Source organism: Cetorhinus maximus, chromosome 17 (assembly GCF_964194155.1).
Source record: "Cetorhinus maximus chromosome 17, sCetMax3.hap1.1, whole genome shotgun sequence".
NCBI lineage: Eukaryota > Metazoa > Chordata > Chondrichthyes > Lamniformes > Cetorhinidae > Cetorhinus > Cetorhinus maximus.
Genome location: NC_135895.1, coordinates 36,818,670 through 36,846,301, shown reverse-complemented (window position 1 = coordinate 36,846,301; position 27,632 = coordinate 36,818,670). Strand labels below are relative to the sequence as shown.

The 27,632-nt window shown below is 41.5% G+C and overlaps 1 protein-coding gene across 3 annotated transcripts in view; it reads right to left on the bottom strand.

The window, feature by feature from the left end:
- The window catches only part of LOC144692325 (ERI1 exoribonuclease 3-like), a 443,641-nt gene that overhangs the window by 400,861 nt on the left and 15,148 nt on the right, over positions 1 to 27,632 (bottom strand). For 2 of the 3 annotated variants that reach the window (XM_078561028.1, XM_078561030.1), the window contains exon 2: positions 3,254 to 3,551. In XM_078561028.1, coding sequence (XP_078417154.1) covers positions 3,254 to 3,544 — 291 coding nt within the window. In that variant the 5' untranslated portion in view covers positions 3,545 to 3,551. Of the gene's footprint in view, positions 1 to 3,253; positions 3,552 to 18,145; positions 18,274 to 27,632 lie in introns of those variants that run through there. The other variant, XM_078561029.1, reaches the window with a different exon arrangement.

Genomic DNA, 27,632 nt, shown 5'->3' with positions numbered 1-27,632 from the left:
GGTACCAGGCTTTTCGGTAGTTTGTGGTCATACAGGATAGGACAATTATGAGAGGATGCTGCAGCATACGAAAATGTTGAGGTAAACTGTAAGCCATAACAATGAAAACAATGGTTTATTAATAGTGTATCAACTCTGAAATGTCACTGCCTGGAAGCACACACCAGCAGGTATTAGTCTGTGTAATATATAGCAATTTCTACCTTCTCTTCTGTAGGCAGTTTATATTTTTTTGTGGCTATTCTGGCTTTCACTTGTGTACTATTGTGATTAGGCTAGATATATCATCTGGAGTAACCATACTGACGGATACAATATACCTTACAAGTCATCTAGAATAATCAATGATCACTTGCAATGATCTGATTCCCAATATTCGGGGAGAAAAAGTGCCTTACAAAACTCTCCCAGATGCTCTGGTTGAGATTTTGAATCTGCAGTGAAATCTATTTTAAGAAACAACACAAAATACTTCTCACCATCCTCTGGTAACAAATTACAACACAAGTAAAATGGGTGTACAGGAACTTGTTTTTCAATATTTACTTCTGTTTTGATTTACACTATAGCCTTTTCTAAATAATTTATGGCATGATAAATTTATTGCACAGTGCAAGCTAACTGCAAATAAGAATTGCCAAATAATTAGATTTTAGTGCAATGCTTATAAATTATCCACTGATTTGTCCAGACTTGTTTGTCAGCCCTGTTGTGCTTTAGGTCATCTTTGACATTTTGGTGTTTGTGTTTTAATTGCTGATTTACACTTTGACAGATGAGTCTTGATGCCTGATGTCCAGGACTGTGATGTCTAAAGGGATTCAAGGCAATTAGAAGAGAAGTGCTCACCTTAGAAATAATGTTATACTATATTCTTTCTCTTTAGATTTCATTTAAGAGCAATACAGCACAGAACAAATTGTCTTACATTTTCATAACAGGTGCAGGATTGGAGTTAAATGGGGATTTCACAATATACAATGATATATAATACTTTGGGTTGAAAATGAAACATATCTGCATAGCATTAGACTGCTCATAGCATTACTGACTACATTATGAATAAAATTTGCTTTGATAAAAAAAATTGATTCTATAATCAGTAATTTTTAATATAACAGTGATAGAAATTGCATTAGGTGATTTTTTAAAATGTTTATTCCCAACCCTTTGTATAATAGAAGAGCACATAATTGCTTTTGGTCATTGTTTCATTCCATCTTGAGGTGACACAGTGAAATTCTTTGTATCAGAGTTAAATAAATATGATTTATATATATGCATTCCTTATACAGTAAAACTTTGATCAAATTGCACCTAAAACAGGGTTAAAAGATTTTGGAAACTACAATACAGATTCACGACTACATTATTAGCGCTATTTAGCTGTGCATTGGTCTGGAAACAGTGCTGTAATCGTAATTAATAAACCATTAAAGGTCAATATTTTAGGTGCTACTTAAAAGATAAGCAAAACCAACAACTTTAAAAAATATCTGGCCAAACTAATTGAAAAACTTAGGAAAGGCTGAGGGGTTTCCATGGGAAAGATTTGACTAACATGGTGAATTGGCATGGTGGTGGTTCACATTCAAGCACATGGTGTCACAAAGTGATAAGATGCAGATTTGATTTCCTTCTCCCTTTACTCTATGAAGTTCCTAATTTTAGCTGCACTGTTGTTCGACTATTCAAATTGGAAGCTAGGCACTTGCGTGTGCATGAAAAAACAAAATTAAAGCCAGAGTTGTCTTCTGGCTATTGTCATACAATTCCTTCTGGCATGCTCAGAGGCATAAGCACAGGTCTGAAGCTAAATGTCCCACTCTCACTTCATCCACTCGAGTCTTGGGAAGACAAAAAGAACTGACAATATCATATACTTCCCAAGAGCGTGACTGAGAATAGAGTTTTTATTAAATTAAAAAGAGAAAAAAGCCTTGATGGCAAAATAATTTCTCATTAAAATAGACATATCAAGCTTGAAGATAAAGTTTAATCAAATAATTTATCAGTAACTTTAACAAAGTACCTATACCCCTGTTTTGAAAAAAGGTGCAAAGTTAAAGTTCATCTACTGTGGAAGCCACCATTAAATCAGCTTTGCGGGGGATGCTTGCACTCCGAATGGCCATTAAGTGGCAGGACTTTGCAATCGCCACCTTAGTAACAGTAAAGATTATAAACTAAAAGGTGCTGGCATGTCATCTGACTGCCACTTGTGATATTTCAAATGAGATAAAAATATTATAACAAAAAGTAGACACAAAGTACATATGGTGTTCCTTTAGGATTTTTTAATGCAGCAAAATGGAAACTAAGTCCATGCCAGGATAATTAGCAACATTCACAAATCCAGTTTGCTAAAATTTCTAGACTTCCCTTAAGTATACTTCTTCTATACTTCTTAAACGTTAATGGCTTCCCAATTCCCAATTAATAATTCCCGATCTGTTAAATTAGCTGATCTCAGCCAGAGCAGTAGTATGGGCACAATTAGTAACTTTTAGCACCCATGGACTAGGAACATTGATTTGATTATGTAAATTGGGCATCTCTTCGCTTGAAAGCTGAAAGGTGATTTTTTTTAGGATTCTAAAGGGTTTAGATAATGTGGACCATGTCAAGTTATTTCATCTTGTCTGGAAAAGTAAAACCAAAGATCATGGCCTAGCTTGAAAACTAGTAATTTCAAAATGAATCTGTGGAAACAATATTTCAGTAAGGGAGTTATCAATCTCAAGTGGTGTATGGGCTTAGTGCGACTCTCAGCTATATCTGATTTTATGGCTCTCCATAGACAGATTACACAAGATATCCTTTGCTAGTGCCAGGCTTAACCTTATGTTCAGGTGTCCAATGGTCAACTAAAAGTCTATGAGGCTCAAAAAGAAATCTAAGGGTACAAAACTAAAGGCAAATTGCAGTGTTGATTATCTGTCACTAGATGTCACTATTGCAATTAAATATTAAAATGATATATTTACGAAGGATGCAAAAAAAATCTAGAAGCAGATCATTATTGTTTCGTCAAGTTCCTCTTCACTTTGACTCCCAGAATGTAACAGTGTACTACAAATTGGACATGTAAGTCTAAATGAACTCCTGTATTCAGAATGCTGGATCAACATGGCATCTTGGTACAAGATAATTATTATATGGCTCATAGAAACACAGTTGCAAATATCCATTGTTTAGAATTGATAAGAAATTTATAGGAGAAAAGTATGAGAAGATTTATTGTACAAAATACCTGAGGTTTTATCATTTGTTTATCACACGTTGCTTCAAAATCCAAAACCAAAAAATTGTGGTAAGTTTGCGGATGAAAAGATGATCTAGATGATAGCTGCTGTCCTGAAGCCATGTTATTATCAACCAACAGAGGCAGTGATTGAATATCTGAGTATTGCCTGTTAGAAACCAATTCTGCACTTCGTCTCTCAGAAGGGAACAAAAATACTGAAGCTTGTCCCAATTCAGAACTTCTGTGCAAATTACGAAGAAAACTGGCACTTCTGATCCAATGGAGAAACTGCACCATTGGGTTTCTGTAACAAATCAGTAGAAATTCAGAGCATTAGGAAACCATTGAATAGCATAAAGATTTATATAACTAATAGTTATTTAAAGGCATGATGTCAGAATATGGCAAACATTCAAACCAAGAATTTACCTATTCAGTTGTAAATTGTTATGGACATCTGGAAATCTTGTTTATGTGTGAGATTTGTATGAACTGATTTTTTTCAGGTAACTCATTCCTACCCTTTTTCCTTTCTTTTTCCAAGCTAGGAGGCTGGCACTGAAGAGCCATATTCCTCCCTAATTTACTACAAATACACTAGCAAAGTGAGAAAGCACTGTACTTATAAACTGCTGATTATCAGTAGCATTAATATCCACTTTGTTGAATAAATGAACAGCAACATTGTTTTCTGAATCATGGTTAACAACTACACTGGCAGTAATGTATGGTGCAAAAATTAAAATTCAGGCAATGTAAGTTGCAACACTGTAGTCTAGAGGGAATTTTGGGCTTTATTTACACGCTACCTAATCTTGGTAAAATCACATAGAAGACAAAAAGACGGAAGGAAAAATTGCCTGAACATCATCTTCCATCATTTTGGTCAATGAAAAGCTAACTGTCAAAATTAATAAACGATCTTAGGAACAGCAAGTATTTTCAGGACCTGAATACTTTAATGAAGAATTAGACTATGCAATTCCATGTGCAACTGTTACACAGTTCATATGTTTTTTTTAAATCACTGCTTTCCTGCCTAAGGATGAGGGTTAATCTTGTGGAAACACCAACAATAACAGTAGCCATCTGTTGAAGGGTCTTTGTTTGGTCCTATAGGCGGAATTTTCTGCCTGTCGGGCGGGCAAGCCCAACCCAATCTCCGGCGGGCGGGGAGCCAATCCTTGCCGGAGAAGCGGGCTGCACCGCCATTTTATGTGGGTGGGCCAATTAAGGCCCGCCCAGCGTGGTGTCCAGCGGGAAGCGCTATGCGCTTCCTGTGCGGGCGGGGGCGATTCCCCAAAAGCGAGAGTGCGCTCTTTCGCGCATGCACATGAAAGAGTGCACAGCTCCATGAGGCAAAGTGCAGCCTCAGGAAGATTGCTTCCGCTTTGAAAAAGATTAAAAATAGAAAAAAAAATTCCCTGACATGTCCCCCTCATGTGACACTATAACTTTATTAAACTTTTTAAAACCCTGCGTGAAACCTCATCCCGCTGGTGGATGAGGTTTCATGTTTTTTCTATTTGCCGCCGGGGCTCCTGGCCTGCCCGCCAACCTTAAGGTTGGACGGTCAGGTCCTTTAATTGTTTAAATGATCCTGTCAATGGCCTCAATTGGCCATTGACAGGTCAGCGAGCCCGCAGCTGATTTTGCTGCACCCCCACCTTCCTGAAAATTTAAATGGGGCGGGATGACATCGGGGGTTCCGCCCGACATCATCCTGTGTCATTTTACGCATCGGTGAGTGGGCCCCACCCCCTGCTCGCCGACGGCAAAATTCTGCCCTTTTTTTTTACTATGTTCATCAGGCAAAGTTCTAGATCCATCACTCATCCCTTGAGAGCTTCCTTCTCATGGGACACTGGCATCAGTACAGAAATAGGAGAGAACTGCACTGATGGAATGGGCTCCACCCAAATGGAAATGGAACTCATGGACTAGTGAAAAGGGTAAATAGAGGGGGGCAGCAGAGATTTTAAGATGGGCTTGGGGTTAGGGATAAGAATCTACAAGAAATGGAAAAAAGCTTCGATATAAATGAAACAGGAAAGGACAGCACAGGACAGGCAAAAGTAAGGAAGGACAATGCTAGTGAATTAACAGTTATATAAAGAGGTGTAAAAAGAAAAGTGAAAGGAACTGCTACTAAAAATAGGTTAAACTGTACAGCAATGCACAGTGCTGGTTATAAAATAGAGACAGTAGAAGTAATAATACATTACAAGGAACTGGATCTAGTAGGGACATGACTACAGAAAAATCAGGACTAGGAATTAAACATTACAGGGTGGAACATTATTTAGAAAGATAGAAGAGGTGAAAAGGGGAGGTGGAGTAGTTGTACTTAATAGAGATAACATAATGGCAACAGAAAAAAGTGTTGCAGTTATCAGTAAGACAGAAATAGAATCCATGTGGATAAAGATAAAAGATTATAAAGGATCAATCACACTAATAGGTGTAGACTACAGAATGCTTAATAGTGGAAGGGAGGTCGAGGAAGAAATATGCAAACAAATTATGGAAATAAGTAAAAAAAGAATAATAATCATGGGGGATATCAACACTCAATTTCAACTAATTGGCAAGTAGAGATAGGTAAAGGGAATAAAGGAATGGAGATCCGCAACGTGCTTTTCTTTATTTGTTCTTGGGATGTTAGCGTCGCTGGCAAGGCCAGCATTTATTGCCCATTCCTAATTGCCCTTGAACAAATGGTGGTGATCGGCCTAGAGCTGAGTGCCTTGTTAGGCTATTTCAGAGGGCAGTTAAGAATTAACCAATTGCTGTGCATCTGAAGTCACACATAGGCCAGATTGGGTAAGGATTTCTTCCACTGGAGAATTTTAGTGAACCAGATCAGTTTTTACACCTATCCAGTAGTTTCACTATTAATCAGAATAGCTTTTTATTCCATATTTATTAATTAATTGAATTTAAATTCCTCCAGCTGCCATGGTGGAATTTGAATTATATATCCAGAGTATTATTAGTCTGGGTTTATGGATTACTGGTCCAGTACATTACCACAATGCTACCATCACCCATGTACAGGACACCTTTTCTGATCCGGTATGCAAGGAGACTGACAAGGGAAGATTCAAAGCTGGATCTGTGAATGGGGAATGAACCAGAGCAGACTAAAGCAATAAAAGTAAGGGAACATCTAGACAATAGTGTCCATGGCACATACACTTTAAAATAATGGTTGAGATAAACAGTAAGCATGACAATGACAAAAACCAGGGCAATCAATTGGAGAAAGGCCAATCTTGAGGGGGCTGAAGTTGGGAAAATGAAATGGACAAAAATATTGGCAAACAATGACGTAAGGGAGCAATGGGAAACATTTAAAAGAATTTTCAACAGAGTCCAGGAAAATATATTCTGCTAAAAAATCAAGAACTAAATATCAATGAGACAGATGAATAAAGGCATAAGGGAAAAATTGAGGGGGAGAAGGGGCATATGTTAGGTATGTGGATAGTGAGGAAGAGCATGATAAGGGAGAATACAAAAAGATTGAAGACAAATCAAAAAAAAAGCAAAGCAAAAAAATACCTAAGAAATCAAATCGTCAAGGAACATAAAAAGAGTAAAATATTCTATAGTCAAAAATTGTCACAATTATAAAGTTTACAAAATTGTTACTTTTTGGAAGTGTCTTTAATTTAAGGTAAAATGAAAAGGGTCATGTGACCTGTTCTGAAGTCTGCCCGACAGGAAGCCTGGATGGTTTGATTGTGAGAGATTAAAGTTTTACTAGGAAGAAGGTGTTTACACTTGGAGGCAATGGCAGCAGCCTTTGTGTCTATGGATAGACTGTGAATCTCCAAAGTCCCTGTTGAAAATGTTAGTTTATAAATAGTTGTGCTTTAAACTGTCCATTTGCTTCCAAGATAAAAGAAAGTTGAGGTCTCAAGGATAGCCAATAAGCATTTTCACCTGGATACAAAGCCCAAGTGATTCCCACTGCCATGGAGAGGGGCTTTGAGCGCAGAAACTCACAGACAAGGTTAGTCTTCCAGGATCCAGGAGGAGAGCAGCTAGAGGCAGCAGGATGCTGTGGTTCACCATGCAGGAGTGTGGGTGAGCGCTCGTGCTCGGATTGAAAAGATAAAATTCATGAGGAGTTAAAATGAAGCTGGAAGATTCGCCTAGCTTGTTTAGAGGAAGAATCTCTGGGGAAAATACCTCACTGAGATTAAAATTTCCGAGGCTGAGAAAGGAAAATAACAGAAGTAAATACTTGGGAGCGAAGAACGACCTTGAAGATTGAATGTCTACTTAAACGACAGTTTAAGTATGTCTGTGAAGTGTGTTTTTGGTTGCGCTAAAAGAAAAAAGGGAAATGTGGATAACAGTGTAAATTACCTACAATGTTTGGTCAGCAGCACTTTTGAACTTCTGTTATGGTAAAAGTCTTAAAATGTGAAATCTTGCTATGTCATTCTTTCAGCTATTAACTGAATCTTTTTAAAAGTTATTGGTCTTTGCAGGGATAATAACAAATTGGAGGCTCATCCGGGATTTCGAATCTACAGGTTGAGACAGGTACACTGGGTTTGGCCAGAGTTTAAATGAACATTGGGCCATAACTTTTGAGCTCCCCAGCATCGGATTGCGACGGGTGCCCAAAGATGTGCTTTGGAATCCTTCTTGGAACTTCATAGGTCAGGGTTTGCATAGCAATTGCCCAGAAGTACAAACCTCCTCTGGGCAATTGCCCTGTGCTGTGAACCATCTGAAAACGTGATTTAAGTAGCAAACTTTGGATGGTTCTGGCTGTGTTACACAAATAGTTACCCAGAAAAAGTCAGAAGAATTAAAACCTCTTCTAACTTGTGGGTAACTACTGTGAAGACCCAGACCAACCCACCCGCACACCCCAACCCCCAGGGGACTCCCCTCAAACCCCCCAGGGAATTCCCCTCACCCACCCGCCCTCAACTAACCATCCCCACCCCCACAGTATTCCCCACCCCGTGGAACCTGCCCTACAACCCTGCAGGCCCGACCCGACCTGCCCCAATCATCATCAGGCCCGAAACAGCCCCCATGGGCCCGACACCTCTCCCCACCCAACCTGGCCCCCCTGAACATACAAACCCCTCCCAACCTCCAAACTCATCACCCCCCCTCCCAAGATCCAACGTCCCATACCCCACCCGAGGTCACACCGCCAGCCCCCCCCCCCCACCCTCCCACCACCCCCCTCCCCCTAGGTCCGGCCCCCCCTGAGTCGGAAGGTCAGGCGAAACAGGCACAGAAGAAATTTAGAGCAAGCAATTGGATAAGGAGCGGCAATCCGATGCCGATTGCCGCTCCAAGTAAGTTACGGCGCAAGATTTCACGATGACTTTTGCTGAATTTATTGAAAAGTTAAAATGGCTATGTCTATTGCTGAAGCTTTCTTCAAAAGAGAAGGCACGTCTGAGAGTACCTTGCTACAGTTAACAAAGGTGGCAGAAAAGTTAGAAATTGAAAGAAAAGTACGCACTGAGAAGGCATAAGTATTGGTTCAACATCTGAATTTTGAGAGAAAAAAGGTGAATCCAGATAAACCACAGATGGAGTTAGCTAGGATTCAGTTGCAGATGAAGCAACTTGAATTGGAAAAGTAAATGAAAAAAACTTAACTTGAAAGCGATAGAGAAAACCAAAAGGTTGAACTTGAAAAAGAGCAAAAAGGAAAAGGCAAATGTGAAAACTTGAATTAGAATTCCAAAGGGAAGAAAAAGAGAAAGACAGAGAGGGAAGTCAGGAAATTTGAACTGGATAGAGAAAGGTTTTGATTACGTGAACTGATGGGGGAGTAGCAGATGATTCAGATTTAAATGCAGGTTTTGATTTGCTAAGGAATATTTGCCTAGTTCCTAAATTCAGTGAGGAAGGAGTTGAAAAGCATTTTATATAATTTGAGAAAACTGATAACAATTTTTTAAAATTTGCTCATGGGATGTGGGTATTGCTGGCTAGTCCAGCATTTATTACTCATCCCTAATTGCCCTTGAAAAAGAGTTGGTGAACTGCCTTCTTAACCGCTGCAGTCACTATGTTGTAGGTGCACCCACAGTGTTGTTAGGAAGTGAGTTCCAGGATTTTGACCCAGTGACAATGAAGGAATGGTGATATAGTTCCAAGTCAGGATGGTGTGTGACTTGGGTGGGGGGAACTTCCAGGTGGTGGTGTTCCCATGCATCTGCGGCCTTTGTCCTTCTAGCTAATATAGGTTGTGGGTTTGGAAGGCGCTCTCAAAGGAGCCTTGGTGAGTTGCTGTAGTGTATCTTGTTGATGGTACACACTGCTGCTACTATGCATCGGTGGTGGAGTGAATGAATGTTTGTGCATGGGGTGCCACTCAAGTGGGTTGCTTTGTCCTGGATGATGTAGAGCTTCTTGAGTGTTGTTGGAGCTGCACTTATCCAGGCAAGTGGACAGTATTCCATCACCCTCCTGATTTGAGCCTTGTAGATGGTGGACAGGCTTTGGAGAATCAGGTGGTGAGTTACTCTCCACAGAATTCCAAGCCTCTGACCTGCTCTTGTAGCCACAGTATTTATGTTCTGTTGAAGAGTCATGCGGACTCGAAACATTAACTGTGCTCCCTTCCACAGATGCTGCCAGACCTGCTGAGTTTTTCCAGGTATTTTTGTTTTTGATATATATGACTGGTCCAGTTCAATTTCTGGTCAATGGTAACTCCCAGGACAGTGATTGTGGGAGATTCAGTGAAAGTAATGCCAGTGAACATCATGGGGAAATGGTTAGATTCTCTCTTGTTGGAAATGGTCATTGCCTGGCATGTGTGTGATGCAAGTGTTACTTGCCACTTATCAGCACAAGCCTCAATATTGCCCAGGTCTTGCAGCATATGGACATGACAGCTTTAGTATCTGAGTCATGAATGGTGCTGTACATTGTACAATCATCTGCAAACATCTCCACTTCTGACCTTACAATGGTGAGAAAGTCATTGAAACAGCTGAAGATGGTTGGGCCTAGGACACTACCCTGAGGAACTCTTGCATAATGTCCCAGGACTGAGATGATTGAACTCCAACAACCACAACCGTCTTCCTTTGTGCCAGGTATGACTCCAACCAGTGTTGCCTTGATGTCAAGGTCAGTCACTCTCACCTCAGCTCTTAATTTCAGCTCTTTGGACCATATTTGGACCAAGGCTGTAATGAAGTCAGGAGCTGAGTGGCCCTAGCAGAACTCAGACTGAACATCAGTGAGCAGGTTATTGCTGAGTAAGTGTCGCTTGATAGCAATGTCAACTGCGCCTTCCATCACTTTGCTGTGATCGAGAGTAGACTGGTGGGGCGGTAATTGGCCAGTTTGAATTTGTCCACTTTTTGTGAACAGGACGTGCCCGGGCAATTTTCCACATTGCCAGTATTGTAGCTGTACTGGAACAGCTTGGCTAGGAGCAAGTTCTGAAGCACAAGTTTTCAGTACTATTGCTGGAATGTTGTCAGGGCCCACAGCCTTTGCTGTATCCAGTGCCTTCAGCTGTTTCTTGATATTATGTGAAGTGAATCGAAATGGCTGAAGAGTGGCATCTGTGATTCTGGAGACCTCCAGAGGAGGTCGAAATGGATCATCCACTCCGTACTTCTGGCTGAAAATTGTTGCAAATGCTTTAGCCTTGTCTTTTACACTGATGTGATGCGCTCCCCCATCATTGAAGATGGGGATATTTGTGAAGCTTCCTCTTCCAGTTAGTTGTTTAATTGTCCACCACCACTCGCAACTGGATGTGGCAGGATTGCAGAGGTAAGATCTGAACCGTTGGTTGTGGATCACATGCTGCTTGGCATGCAAGTAGTCCTGTATTGTAACTTCACCAGGTTGATACCTCATTTTTATGAATGCCAATGGCCAAAGGAGATTTCTACAATTCTATTACAAAGTGTTTTGGTAAGAATAGCGGAGGCTTATTCAACACTTTCAAATGAATAGTCTACAGATTATGATACAGTTAAGACTGCTGCACTTAATATGTGTGTTAGTCCCAGAAGCTTACAGGCAAAAGTTTAGAAATCTGAGGAAGAGACAGAATCAGACTTTTGTAGAATTTGCTAGAGGAAAAGAAACGGTGTGTCATTGATGGCATAGGGCGATGAAGCTTGATCAAAATTTTGAAAGCCTTAAGAAAGTACTGTTTCATGGAGGAATTTAAAAACAGTACTCCTTTAGGAATCAAGACCCACCTAGAAGATCACAAAGTTTCTAAAATAAGGGAAGCAGCAGTTTTGGCTAATAGTTATGAATCATCCCACAAACGCATAGGTGTTAGCAAACCATTGTTTGTAAACCCATACAGAAACTGGAAAGATAAGATGAAGTGATAGTGAACAGAACACTAATTACAAAGAGGGGGATAGCAGAAAAGAAGACAGATACTTCTCAGAGTAGTGAAAGAGATAATGTGGGAAATAAAAATGATTCAAGGAGACAAATGTGTTCCTTTATGAAGGCAGGCTGCTGGAAGTTGAAAGCTAAGCCGGCAGCTTTTGTAGGCATGTCTATTGTTGTTCCAGAAAATGTGGTACCAGTGAGTGAAGCTTGTGACAAACTGACACCATCTAATGTACTTACAGTGGATGTAAATCAAAACATAAAAGCTTATGGGATTTTATATTTCAGGGTGAACTAACTCTGTTTGTGTCTGATAAAGGGACCAAAAAGATTGTATCCTTTGACATACAGCGTTGGCTCCATCCCTGAGGTTAGCTAAAGACATGAATTTCTCTCCAGAGGCTTTGTTAAATAAAAGTATATTAATACAGGGCATTGATGAAAATTGTTTATCTGTTCCATTGTGAAGAGTGAATTTAAACAGTGCTTTAGTCAATGAATCTGTTATTGTTGGAGTGATGTCAAAATTAACTATTAATACTGTTGATTTCATAATAGGGAATGACCTCGCAAGAAATAAACTGCTGCCGTGTGCAGGGATAGTAGGCAGATCCAAGGAATCAGGGACTATTTGTAATCCTGCTGTAGAAAGTGCTGTTTCGACTAAAGATGTGTCCAAACAATCAAAAGCTCAGACTTCTGAGAGGAAAGAGACAGTAAAATCTCAGATTGACAGCAAAGAGTTAAAACCAGCTGGAAACGAACTGGATCTGTCTCAATTAAATTTGCCTGCAGACCCTAAGCCACAGGTGTCAGAACAGAATACAGCAGCTGAATACCAGGCTATTGGAGAAAGAAAGAGAGACAGACAATGCTTTAAACCAAAATGACTTGGTTCTAACTGATGTGGACTATGAGGACAGATTCGAGTCCTAGAGCGGAAAATAAAACTTCAAAATGAAGATGCTGTGGTTCTGGCTCGGAAGGTATTGGACAAAACTTGTGCTACGTGCGAAAAAGGGAAACAGAAAGAATGTAAAAGAATGCGAGAGCTGATTATCAGACATCGACATAATCTCAACAAGATTCTTAAAGCAGCAAAACAGAACCATAATCCTGTATTTAAACAGGAGAGAGACACAAGGTTTTTGGTTGGCTAGCTGAGGCTTTTTAATATGGACATTAAAGAACCTATAGCTCTGAAAGAGAATGGAGATCATAAGGTAGAATCTGAACAGTGTGATCCAAAGACTGAGTTAAAAATTCAACACCCTGGTGACAGTGCAAGGCCTGATTTTAAAGAAGAACCAAAGGAAATGCTGGATCCGAAGGGTAAAAAGCATTATGACAGAGAATTTCCTCTAGGTCTATAATTTGCAGCCACTAACATTCAAAAGCCAGAAGGACACCCAGAAGTCAGCAATGTTGTTTTTGATAAGGCTAACCAAAGCAAACCAAGAGTACAATTGTCTAACCAAGGACATGGACTAATACATGGAAACAATGTGAACTTTGTCAGGAGAAAGGACATATTATGGCGCATCTCGGAAGGTGAAGCCATGAGCAGTGAAACAAATTCTTATATATATATATATATATATATATATATGAGAGGAAGCACTTTAAAAACTAATATAAAGTGGACTTTAAATCCTAACTGTTATATTTATTTGTTTGTTACAGGTTAAACATTGTGATGCTGCTAAGATAGACTGTTTAATGGAAAATGCGGTGGGGGGGAAGAAATCACATCTGGTGATGGTCAAATCCAGCTGATGCCAATGCTCTGATCTTGAATGTCTCCAGGACATCTTGTGGTATGGTTTGTTCTGAAAGGTGTTAGTTGCACATAGCTCATGGTAGCAGCAAAGCTTAAGTAGTCTATGCCTGTTCTCATTTATCTTTTCACACTCCATGATGTCTGATACAGGAGGGCCATGGCTCATGGGCAACACCCACTCTTGCGTTAAAATCCCCAAGTAGGTAAAGATGTTCTGACTTGGGGATTTTGCTGACAGCAGTGTCAAGCTTTTCATAGAACTGGTCTTTCACCTCTGTAGTGGAGCACAGCATTGGATCATGGGTACTCAGGAGACTAACTGGCACTGCTTGAGTTGAGAGGTGGATGGAGAGAACACGTTCTGAACCATTTGTTGAGGGTTCTATCATCGAGAGTAGCGATTTCTTTACAGAGTAACAAATAAAGTTATGGCAGGGAAACTGGTAGAATGCTCATCCTGTGTCATCTGGAAACTCTAGGATGCTTGTTGTGCCTGGACAAGCACATGTGCAGGAAGAGTCATTGGGACTAGTTCAAGCTCCTACAGTGCATTCATGATGCTGAGGGCAAGTCAATACCATGTAGTCACCCTGCAGCTGAACGGTGTGCAGGCAGCGAGGAACGGGTGATTGCCAAACAGTCAAGGAGAAACAAGCATGAAGTGCAGGAGTCCCAAGTTCATACAGCCATGAATCATAAAACGATTAATGGCACAGGAGATGACCATTCACCCATCGAGTCCATGCCAGCTCTTCACCTCACTCTCCAACTAGCATTCAGTTCTAAATACTGGTGAGGGTATGATTTCTCTGGGGAGTGTAGCCAGAGCTAAGTTCACTGCACCATAGGTGACTCAGCTGTCGAGGGCTGGAGTGGAGCATGTTTTGAAAAGCAATACTTTAAAAAATTTATTCTTTCACAAGGTGTAGACATCGCTGGCTAGGCCAGCATTTACTGTCCACCCCCTAATTGCCCTCAAGAAGGTGGTGGTGAGCTGCACCCGTGTGTTGTAGGAACACCCACAGTGCTGTAGGAAGGGAGTTCCAGGATTTTGACCTAGTGACAGTGAAGGAATGGTGATACAGCTCCAAGTCAGGATGGTGTGTGGCCTAGAGGGGAACTTGCAGATGGTGGTATTCCCATGCATCTGCTGCCCTCGTCCTTCTAGTTGATAGAGATCGCGGGATTGGAAGGTACTGACAAAGGAGCCTTGGTGAGTTGCTGCAGTGCATTTTGGAGATGCAGCCACTGTGCGTTGGTGGTGCAGGGAGTGAATGTTGAAGGTGGTAGATGGGGTGCCAGTCACGCATGCTGCTTTGTACTGGATGATGTAGAACTTCTTGAGTGTTGTTGGATTTGAACTTGTCCAGGCAAGTGGAGAGTATTCCATCACACTCCTGGTTTGTGCCTTGTAGATGGTAGACAGGCTTTGGGGGGGTCAGGAGGTGAGCTACTCTCTGCAGAATTCCCAGTCTCCGACCTGCTCTTGTGGCCACAGCATTTAAATGGCTGGGTCCAGTTCACTTTCTGGTCAATGATAACCCCCAAGATGTTAATAGTGGGGGATTCAGCGGTGGAATGCCATTAAATGTCATGGGAAGGTGATTAGATTCTGTATTGTTGGAGATGGTCATTGCTTGGCACTTGTGTGGTGCGAATGTTACTTGCCACTCAACCCAAGCCTGAATATTGTCCAGGTCTTGCTGCATTTGGACATGGGCTGCTTCAGTACCTGAGGAGTTGCGAATGGTGCTGAACATTGTGCAATCATCAGCAAACATCCCCACTTCTGACCTTATATTGGAGGGAAAGTCATTGATGAAGCAGCTGAAGATTGTTGGGCCTAGGACACTACCCTGAGGAACTCCTGCAGTGATGTCCTGGGACTGAGATGATTGACCTCCAGCCAACAACTACAACCATCTTCCTCTGTGTAATGTAAAATTCCAAGCAGTGGAGAGTCCCCCCCACCCCCGATTCCCATTGACTCCAGATTTGCAAAGGCTCCTTGATGCCACACCCAGTCAAGTGTTGCCTTGGTGTCAAGGGAAGTCACTCTCACCTCACCTCTTGATTTCATCTCTTTTGTCCACGTTTGGACCAAGGCTGTAATGAGGTCAGGAGCTGAGTGGCCCTGGCGGAACCCAAACTGGGTGTCAGTGGTGGAATGCCATTAAATGTCATGGGAAGGTGATTAGATTCTGTATTGTTGGAGATGGTCATTGCTTGGCACTTGTGTGGTGCGAATGTTACTTGCCACTCAACCCAAGCCTGAATATTGTCCAGGTCTTGCTGCATTTGGACATGGGCTGCTTCAGTACCTGAGGAGTTGCGAATGGTGCTGAACATTGTGCAATCATCAGCAAACATCCCCACTTCTGACCTTATATTGGAGGGAAAGTCATTGATGAAGCAGCTGAAGATTGTTGGGCCTAGGACACTACCCTGAGGAACTCCTGCAGTGATGTCCTGGGACTGAGATGATTGACCTCCAGCCAACAACTACAACCATCTTCCTCTGTGTAATGTAAAATTCCAAGCAGTGGAGAGTCCCCCCCACCCCCGATTCCCATTGACTCCAGATTTGCAAAGGCTCCTTGATGCCACACCCAGTCAAGTGTTGCCTTGGTGTCAAGGGAAGTCACTCTCACCTCACCTCTTGATTTCATCTCTTTTGTCCACGTTTGGACCAAGGCTGTAATGAGGTCAGGAGCTGAGTGGCCCTGGCGGAACCCAAACTGGGTGTCAGTGGTTATTGCTGTGTAAGTGTTGCTTGATAGCACTGTTGATAACCCCTTCCATCACTTTGCTGAGATTGAGAGTAGACTGATGGGGCAGTAATTGGCCAGTTTGGATTTGTCCTGCTTTTTGTGGACAGGATATACCTGGGCAATCTTCCACATCACCAGGTAGATGCCAGTGTTGTAGCTGTACTGGAACAGCTTGTCTGTTCTTTAGTTATAGGAACAGACAGGCATTTCTGCAGCTGTAGGCATGATTCCAGGATGGTATGTTGCCTTCCCGTGTCAGGGTCAAGGATGTCACTGAGCATCTACATAAGATTCTGATGGGGGGAGGGTGAACAGCCACAGTTTGTGATCTATATCAATCCCAAAAAGGTAGCTAGAAAGAGGGATGAGGTCCTGCAGGCAGATTTTAGTAAGCAAGGAAAGAAACTAAGCAGAACCTCAAAGGTAATAATCTCTGGTTTAAGTCAGATGCCACATGCTAGTGAGTACAGAAATTGGAGGATAGTATAATTGAATGAGTAGCTGGAAAGACGGTGTGGGAGGAAGTGCTTTAAATCCCTGAGACATTGGGACCAGTTCCGGGAGAGGTGGGACTTGTACAGACTGGTTAGGTTGCACTTCAACAGGGCTGGGACTAATGTCCTCACAGGGCAGTTTGTCAGCGCTGGGAGAGGGGGTTTGAACTAGCTTGAAAGGGGGATGGGAACCAGGATATCACATTAATAAGGAGAAAAAAGGTGCACAAATGACTGGGAGAGACAAATGGTACTAAAGTAAGAAATAGTAAGGCATTACGTGGAGTCAGAGTAAGAGGAAATAACTAAGATCTAATTCAGGTTTACAGTGCATGTATTTAAACACATTCGGCATGATGAAGAGGGTTGGGGAGCTGCAGGTGGAAATACAGATATATGGAATATGATGTTGTGGTGTTAATGGCAACCTGGCTCAAAAAAGAGCAGGATTGGGTGCTAAATATTCATGGATAGAAGGTGCTCGGGAAAGACAGGAAAAGAAAGAATCGAGGAGGGGTGGCAGTATTGGTTAAGGAGAATTTTACAGTGTTGGAGAGAGAGGATCTCCTGGAGGGGTCAAGAACAGATATATTTAAGAATCTGGTTAAGAAACAATAGAGATGCCATTATACTCCAGGGTATATTCCATAGGTTACCAATTAGTGTGAAAGATGTAGAGGAGCAAATTTGCAGAGGAATTACAGAAAAGGGCAAGTATTATAGAACGCTAATGGGAGACTATAATTATTCTAACACAGATTGGGATAATAATTACGTAAAAGCCAGAGAGGAAGAATCTCTGAAGTGTCTTCGGGAGAATTTTCTTGATCAGCACTTTTACGACTCAAAGAGGAAGGCGGCAATGCTGGATCTGTTTCTGGGGAATGAGGTGGGTCATGTGGATCAAGTGTCAGTAGGGGAACATTTAGGGAACACTATTTTTATATGTTTAGATTAGTTATGGAAAAGGATAAGAAGCAATCTAGATAAAAAAGTTAGTTGGAGGATGGCCAATTTCAGTGGGTTGAGAGCAAACCAGTCCCAGGTAAATTGGAATGGCAGATTAGCAGGGAAAACGGCAATAGAACAATGGGTTGCCTTTAAGGAGGAGTTGGTTCAGATACATTCAAAGTGCATTCCCACAAGGGGGGAAGGTAGGGTAAGAAAAGCCAGAGCTGGATGATAAAAGAGATATAGAGTAAAATGAAGCAGTAAAGGGTGCATATAAAGATGACAGGTTGACAATACAAACAGGAATCAGGCTGAACATGGAAAGTTCAGAGAAGTGAAAAAGGAAATAAGAGAGACAAAAATAAAGTATGAGAAGAGAATGGCAGCTAACATGAAGAGGAATCCAAAAATCTTCTATGGGCATATACATCGTAACTGGGTAGCAAGAGGTAGGACTGATGAAGTGAAGGCTTTAGAGGGTATGAAGAAAAGATTTGTGAGAACAATTCCATGGATCAGGGGCTTCAGTTACCTGGATTGATTAGAGAAACTGCAGTTGTTCTCCTTCGGGGAGAGGAGATTTGATCGAGGGGTCTAAACAGAACAGATAAGGAGAAAGTGTTCCCGTTGGCAGAGGGTTTGGAACCAGAGGACACCGACTTACAGCGATTGACAAAAGAAATAACAGCGACATAAGGAAAAACTTGTGTTTCACAGTTAGTGATTAGGGTCTGGAATGCACTGCCTGAGAGGGTGGTGGAGGCAGATTCAATCATGGCTTTTAAAAGAGAATTGGATAAGCAGCTAAAGAAAAAAAATGGCAAGGCTATGGGGAAAGGGCAGGGAGAGTGGGATTAATTAATTGCAGAAAGCTGGTATGAACTGGGTGGTCTGAATGGCCCCTTCTATGCTGTAACTATTGTATGATTCTATTTTATCATTTTATACCATGTCAAGCCCCTCAAGCATTTTATACGTTTCAATTAAATCACCTTCCATTCTTTTAAACTCAACAACTCCTCATAGGTCCATCATCCCAGAATCCAGTCCGGTCAACCGTTCTTACATCCCCTCTAGATTCGTTATGTCTTTCCTTAAGTGAGGAGATCAAAACTGCACACAGTACTTCGGGTGTGGCCTCACCAATACTTGTATTGCATAATTATAGTAAGACTTCTTTACTCTTATGCTGTACTCCAATCTCTTTATAACAAAAGCAAACATACTATTTATATAAAAGCAAAATACTGTGGATGCTGGAAATCTGAAACAAAAAACAAAAATTGCTGGAAAAACTCAGCAAGGCTGACAGCATTTGTGGAAAGGAAGACAGAGTTAATGTTTCGAGTCTGTATGACTCTTCATCAGAACTAAAGAGGAATAAGAAATGTGGTGAAATATAAGCTGTTTAAATTGGGGGGGGGGGGGGGGGGGGGGGGGAGGATGGGTGGAGCTGGATTGAGGGCCAGTGATAGGTGGAGGCAAAGGAGAGATTGCCAAAGATGTCATAAACAAAAGGTCAAATGGGTGTTGACAGTGGTGATATTAGCTAAAGGATGTGCTAATGGTGACATTAAGGGTAGAAAGCAGGATGAGCAAGTGACAGATGGCCCTAGTGGGGTGGGGGGAAGGGATCGAAATAGGCCAAAAGGTGGAGATAAAACAATGGATGGAAATAAATTTTAAAAATAATAATAGAAATAGGTAGGAAAAGAAAAATATATATATAAAAAAATAATAATTATTAGAAAAAAAGGGATCAAAAAGGGGGTGAGGATGGAGAAGAGAGTTCATGATCTGAAGTAGTTGAACTTAATGTTGAGTCCGGAAGGCTGTAAAGTGCCTAATCGGAAGATGAGGTGCTGTTCCTCCAGTTTGCATTGAGCTTCACTGGAACATTGCAGCAGGCCAAGGGTGGAAACGTGGGCATGAGAGCAGAGCGGTGTGTTGAAATGGCAAGCGACAGGAAGGTCTGGATCATGCTTGCGGACAGACCGAAGGTGTTCCGCAAAGCGGTCACCCAGTCTGCGTTTGGTCTCTCCAATGTAGAGGAGACCACATATTATTTGCCTTTCTAATTACTTGCTATACCTGTATGTTAACTTGGTGTGATTCATCAACAAGTAACCCGAGTCTCTCATCATTCAAAAAAAATCCTTTATTTTTCCTACCAAAATGGATAACTTCAAACTTGCCATTTTGTGTTCCATCTGCCATATTCTTGCCCACTCATCAAACTTGTCTATATTTGTCTGCAGCTTCATTGCATCCTCCTCACCATTTACTTTCCCACTTAACCTTGTACTGTCAGCAAACTTGGATATGTTACATTTTTGGCCCTTTCCTTTGACTAACAGTAATAAAAACAGAAAATGCTGGAAATACTCAGCAGACTATGGCAGCATCTGTGGAGAGAAACATTTAATGGCCAGGATTTTCAGGCCCCATTGCGGTGGATTTCCCTCTGGCAGATGCGGCGAGCCATTCAAATCCTCATTGACTTTGGCAGGACCGGAAGATCCTGCCAGCAGGAGGGGCCAGAAAATCCATCCAACGTTTCAGGTCTGTGGCCTTTCATCAGAACTGGGAAATGTTAGATATGTGATGGGTTTTGAGCAGGGATGGAATGGGACAAAGGCAAAAGGAAGGTCTGTGATAGGGTGGAAGTCAAGAGCGATTGAATGACAGAATAGTTGTCTTCATGATTTATGTGTACATCTTTCAATCTAGTGTACTGTATTTGCTGCCCAAAATGTGATCTCCTCTACACTGGGGAAACCAAATGCCAATTGGGTGACTGCTTTACAGAACATTTCTGTTCAGTCTGCAAGCATGATCCTGAGCTTCTGTTGGCCTGTCATCTTAATTCTTGCTCTCATGATGATATTTCTGTCCTTGGCCTACTGCACTGTTCCAGTGAAGCTTAATGTGAGCTTGAGGAACAGCACCTCATCTTTCAATTAGGCGCTTTACAACCTTCTGGACTCTGCATTGATTTCAAGAGTTTCAGACCATAATCTGTGCTCCATTTTGTTTCCTTTGCTTGTTTTGTTTTTTTCTTTCAGTCAGCAACAGACCTGCTGTAGGCATATCTTTTGTGTCTTTGTTTCTTTTTTGCCCCATTTCTGTCCTCTTTGGTCCTGGAAGAGTAACTCTTCCATCATTCAATCTCTCCCTGTCACAGATCTTCTTTTGTCCTTGTCCCACCCACTCCGTGCTCAGAATCTCTTACATTTCTAACATTTCCCAGTTTTGATGAAAGGTCACAGACCTGAAATGCTAACTCTGTTTCTCTCCACTGATGCTGCCATAGCCTGCTGAGTATTTCCAGCATTTTCTGTTTTTATTTCAGATACCCAGCATCCACAGTATTCTGCTTTTTGATTACTATATTTAAATTCTTTTGTCAGGTTGGACTACATTTTCTGGTGCCAGTGGCCCATGAAGCGAAACGCCCCTCCTACATCACTCATTTCACCTTCTAATCTGTTCATCCCTGTGCCAGTTGGCCTGTGGCTCAGGAAACAATCCAGAGATTACTTCTGAGGTTCTGCTTTTTAATTCAGACCCTAAATCCTCAAACTCTCTCAGCAGAACATCATTCCCAAGTTCTGCCTATGTGGTTGGTTCTTACTTGGAGAATGACAAGTGGATCATCCCCTCCAAGTTTGTCTCCAGCTGTAAGGAGATGGATTTAACCTTGGCATAATGCAGGCAACACAACCTTTGAACTCTTGATCATGGCTGGAGAGAACAGTATCTATTCCTTGACTATACTGCCCCAATAACTGCTACACTCTTTTTCACTCCCCGTACTTGAATTGACTTCTGTAACAGGATGCTGTGGTCAGTCCATCCACCCTGCAATCTTTATTCTGATCCAGACAGGTAGCAAGTACTTGGGATACACCAGAAACACTGGAAGTGAATGGATGGGCATGGGGAGTGGGGATTGCTGGCAAGGCCAGCATTTGTTGTCCATCCCTAATTACCATTTTAGAGGGCAGTTAAGAGTCAACCACATTGCTGTGGACCTAGAGTCACATGTAGGCCAGACCAGGTAAGAATGATAGATTTCCTTCCTGAAGAATGATCCAGATGGGTTTTTACAACCATCACCAATGGTTTCATGGTCACCAGTGATGACTAGTTTTCCAAGTCCTGATTCTTACTTAAATTTAAATTCCACCAGCTGCCATGGTGGGATTTGAACCCTTATCCCCAGAAAATTAGCCTGTGTCTCTGAGTTACTAGTCTAGTGATTACACCAGCATTTCCCCCGTGAGCAACATGAGAAAGCAATGCCATGGGTTTATGGTACATTGTCTCTAAAATGCTACTTCTGGCCTAATATTCATCAAAATAATTATCTGTACAAATGAACAATTTTACAGTACAAAAATAATACTATGTAACTTTATCACCTCACTAATGGGTTAACATAAGGTAAAAAGTTTATAAGTAGCAAGATATGGGGTAGATTATTATTACTAATTTAAACTTTCAGGTGTGCAGTCTGCTGAAAGTAAACAGAAAAATGGAAGGTATTTCATTTTTTTTGGATAGCAATTTTTTTAATCTCCCAACATTTAAAATGTATGCAGGATCTCTCAGGGAGCTTTTTCTTAATAAAAAAAGCTAGGTTCATGCATTACCACTGTTACACTATTACACCTGTTGACTTTTATTGCTTGTCAAAATGTAACACGGGTGGAATTTATTGCAGCCCCCCACCCCCTCACCCCAGTGGCGAGTTTGGAGGCGGGGTGGGTATTTAATCAGGCGGGAGAGTGCCGCCTCCACTCAATTATGTCCAGGGCAGGAGGGCTCGTGGATGGTCTTCCGACCCGAACGTTAACTGAGGCTCTCAAGCGGTCAATTAGTGCCCACTTAAGGACCTCATCCCGCAGTGCTGGTATTCAACCTGCAACGGGCATGGGAATCACCACATAGGAAGCCCGAGAAATAGGGAAGTCCCTCATTCAAAAGCACTCAATGCCTGAATAGAGGAACATAGCAATGGGAAGTGGGAGAGAGGGGGTGGGGAGCACCATCTGAAAGCCAGCCCCTGCTCATCGCTGATCCCCACGCCCATATCCCCACCCTGTGACATTCATCCAGCCCTCACTCACCTTTGGCCTCGGGTCCCTCACTGACCTGAACCTCTGGTGGGTGCACTACTGGTAGCTGACACCACTTGCTGCCTGCAATGGAGAGTTGCCAACCTCTAATTGGCTGGCTGCTCTCAGGCAGTGAGTCAGAATTTCTGCCCCCCCAGGGTCCTTTATTCTAGGGAAGGCCTGCCAGTGGCCATTTAATTGCCTGATAGCACAATTAATACAGTGGGCCTTTCCTAATGGATGTGAAGCTATGCTGTTGCTGGGATGAGACCCGTCACCTGGATTAAATACTGCCCATGATCTCAAATCGGATTTGTTCAGTATTCAAATAGCAAGATCAAGGAATCAGTGAACAAAATTCTGAAAAGTAGCTGAACTATTCATAATTGAGCACAGAAAATGCCACTGTCACTAACAATCATGGAGTCACTAAACAAATGTACAAATTTTGTGGCACACATTAGTCTTAATGTTTATTTAATGTAAACAGCAAAAATTGTTAAATTATTTATTGATTTGTTGAAACAAAATATCAGATAGATGTGAATGTGCTGCAATAAACTATTTATTGTATTATGCTGACAAAATTCAAATTAGTTTGGGAACAACATCATTATCGACGTAACATAAATAGGTCCAATGTGAACATTATTCTTTTGAGCCAATGTTTTCTTACCCAAGCAGAAATTTTAAGAAGAATTCTTCACTTCTCATTCCAAAAACCCTTACAAACAATTTCTAATTATGGATATAATAGCTTAAAATGAAATATAAAAAGGTGTCCTCGTGTTGCCTGTTAGCGTACAGCTCAACTTGAAAACATCTATAAATTGTGAGATAAAGAAGCAAAACCTAGGGTTCCCTATGCAAAGGAAACTTCAATGCCACACTGCATTGGTTCAAGAAGGCAACTCACCTTCTCAAGGGCAATTAGGGACGGGCAATAAGTGCTGGCCTAGCCATCGATGCCCACATCCCATGAATGGATTAAAAAAAAACAAAGACTCAGTACAATGCAGGTGTTAAACTGAGGATTTGAAACAGTACATAGAACAAAAGCAAATAGAAATGGAGGAAGGAATAGGAGGAGGTAGATAAAGAAAAGAAACTCCATCAGCAGTGTCCAGTTGTCCTTGAAATACTGATGATGCAGAACAGGTAGCTGGGATATTATTACAAGGTTTTAACATAATTAATGGGTTTTGATAAAGTCATCAGAATACATTTCTATTTCCTAGACCTCAGAATGAATGCCAAATTTGGTGTGATAGAGAAATTGTGATCGACTTGGATATGATAAGCTGAATGGTCACCTTTTGGTTTTAAATTTTCTATGGATTCCAAAGAAGTGAGTCACTTTCAAAAGGGTCATGGAAGAAAAGCATCAAGTTTAACTGAAGCAGAAGAATTCCATGTTGTATTAAAAGTAACAGGAGGAGAAAGGTAAGAGGGAGAAAAATACCAGCATGAACGAGGCTCGTGAGGAAAGGAGAAAATGAAGGCATTTTCAAACTATACTTTGCCCTGATTATGTTGGGAAATGGAGGAGCCAGCAGCGGTAAACTAAAAAATGAAATGTGTGGTTTTCAGGTAAGCCTGCAAACCAATTGCCAGCACTGTCACCTAAAATAAACTAATTTGACTATCCAGATAGGAGTCCAATATTTAGTATCCCAATGCAGAAGGAGGGGACTGCGCAATGGTATTAGGTCTCAAGTGCCCTAGTAAATGGCCCCTCAAAGCGACTTAATGAGGTTGCTCACAAAACAGCCACAAAAGATTTTTCTGCACGTTTTTGTGAGACTAAGAGGAGCAGAATGATCTGCCTCGCGATATTAACTCTGGTATTCCTTGACCCCATCCTCTTTCTCAGCTGCATCTGCCCCTAGGCGCAAGCAAATAGTCAGCTTCCATACATACAATGATGATACTCATCACTCCACCATTTCTCTCAACCCCTTCATCTTGTCAGACTGTTGTCCAACATGAATTCATAGATGACAATTAAGTCCTTTCAGCAGAACATCAGGAAGAATGGAAGCCATTGTTTTCTGTCACTGCTATGCCCAGATAGCGCTAACTTAAATTCTACTGGCCTGGATTTTCCATTAAGAATAATGGTGAAGCTATCAATGCTCACCGTTAATACAAAGTAAATTGAACAGCAACATCTAGTATTTGTACTTGTGCTGTTCAAAAAAAAAATCAAGAAGATGCAGTCCAAGTTTCTCTGCTCTTCTAGAAGCTTCACAGTAACAATATCTCACTGAGAGACTCAGCATGCAAATTCATGCAATGGCTTGAAGTTGGGGTACTTACCCAATAGATACCCATTAAACATGCCAGAAAAGAATAGCAACTGTCCATTCAAATTTAAGCGACAGCATCGTAAGTTTTAATTACTATGAAACAACCTCTCTGGCCCTAAAAATTATCTTCTAAAAGTTCAAGTCTCATTCCTTCAGATTTTAATCATTGTTGAAGATTTTAAGAAATAATATTTTAAAAAATATTTGTCTCTTTTATCTTTCAATCTTAATTTCTTTTCCTGTCTTTATTTTGCTTTATGTACATAATTTTACATTGAGTTAAATATTCTAATTTGAGTTTTCCTAGTTTAGACCCTGTATTCTTCAGTAAGAATTCCTCAATCTAATAGAGGAGACAGAAGTGTTCATAGAGGTTCCAGGTCCCCTGCAGAGGATGCTGCACTGTTCCAGCTCAAATTACCATAAATCGTAATGCAAAAGCCCACAGATAGTCTGTATCATTCATTCACAACTGACTGCAAAATCTGGACCATTATGGCTGCTTTTGCCCAAGGATGTCACTATTTCCAGTGTGGTGTTTGGATCACTTCAACAACAACTTGTATTCATAAAGCATCTTTATTCATGTATTCATATGTATTCATATAGCATCCCAAGGCACTTCATTGGAGTGTTAACAAACAAAATCTGACACCAAGCCTCATAAGAACTTATTAGAGCAGTTGACCAAAAGCTTGGTCAAAGAGGTAGGTTTTAAGAAGTATCTTAAAGAGAGGAAAGAGACTGGGGGCAAAGATATTGAGGCAGGGAATTTCAGAGCTTAGGGCCTTGGCAACCGAAGGTATAGCCAACAATGGTGGAACAATTAAAAATCAGGGATGCTCAAGAGGCCAGAATTGGACAGCTCAGATACAGAGATAGGGAAGGGCAAGACAACAGAGGATTTGAAAATAGAGATCAGAATTGTAACGTTGAGGCATTACTGTCCCACAAACTAATATAGTTCAGCAAGCACAGGGGTGAAGGATGAAGGGAGATTGGTTCAAGTTAGGACATGGGCAACAGAGTTTTGGATGATCTCAAGTTTACAGAGAATAGAACAAAAAGTCAGCCAGGTGTGCATTGGAATTGTCGAGTCTATTGGTAACAATGGCATAGATGAGGGTTTCAATGGCAGATGAACTGAGCAGGGCTGCAGTCAGGCAATGTTGTAGATGTGAAAATAGGTGTCATGATCGCATGAATGTAGTTCATCTCAGGGTCAAATCTGACACCAAGGTTGCGAAGAGTTTGCTTCCCCCTCAGACATTTGCCTGAGATAGGGATGGAGTATGTTTTTTTTTAATTAGTTCATGGGATGTGGGCATCACTGGCCAGGCCAGCATTTATTACCCATCTGAGTTCCCTAGTTTAGGGAGCATTTAAGAGTCAACCACATTGCTGTGGATCTGGAGTCACATGTAGGCCAGACCAGGTAAGGACAGCAGATTTCCTTCCCTAAAGGAAATTAGTGAACCAGATGGGTTTTTCCACAATTGACAATAATTTCATGGTCATCATTAGACTTTTTAATTCCAGATTTTTATTGAATTCAAATTCCACCATTTGCCTTGGTGGGATTCAAACCCGGGGTCTCTGGATTACTAGTCCAGCGACAATGCCACTACGCCATTGCCTCCCCCAGTGAGGCAAGGGAACAAAGTTTATGGCAGACACCAAAGAAGACAATGGCATCAATCCTCCCAATATTTAGTTGAAAGAAATTTCTGCTTATCCAATACTGCAGTGGTTCCCAAAGTGGAGTACATGTACCCCTGCAGGTAAGGCAGATGTCTCTAGGGGATATTTTTCTCTTAATTGTGTAATGCAGATTTTCAGGGATGAGAATTTTTTTCCGACCTCCAACGATTCCAAAATTGAAGTGTCTTTAGTACTCAGGCTCATGTGCCGCCACTCACCTCCTGCTACTCACTGCTCCTCCAATCACAGGTTGTTTCTCTCCCACATTTGCTGCTAATAGGCTCACTGGTGACATACAGTTGTGCCTATTAGCAGCAAGCATGGGACAGAAACAACCTCAGATTGGAGGAGCAGCAAACAACGGGAAGATGAGTGTCAGCAACGAGCCTGAGCATCGACATGGCAGTGGTGCGAGAATAGCAGCTGCTGGCTGAAACACTGTTCGAGCAGGAGAGGTGGCTGCTTGACATGCAGGTCAGTGAACTGCTGCGCGGACACAACCTACCTGGTTAAGCTGTCTCTCCAGTGTACAAAGGAATGAGTGGGGTTAGGGAGTCTGGAAAGATGGGCAGCTGAGTGAGTGGGTTGGGGGAGGGAGATAGGTAAGAGGGGCTGCTGAGCCATTGTGTAGAGGAGAGGGGGCATTGGGAAGAGGGGCTGCTGATTTAGTTATTTTATAAGGGGAAGGGGGTTCACCAATATATCTAATGTATTGGCTAGCAAATGTTTTCACAACACGCTGGTCAAACTTTTGCAATTAGTTAGCTTCTTTGTCGTATTGTTAAAAAATGTAGCTAAAGTATTTAAATTATTTTCAATAAGAGTATAGCAAATGCAGAAAAAAAAGTATGTGCAGTGTTTGCATCCAATGATCATACAGCATGGCGTC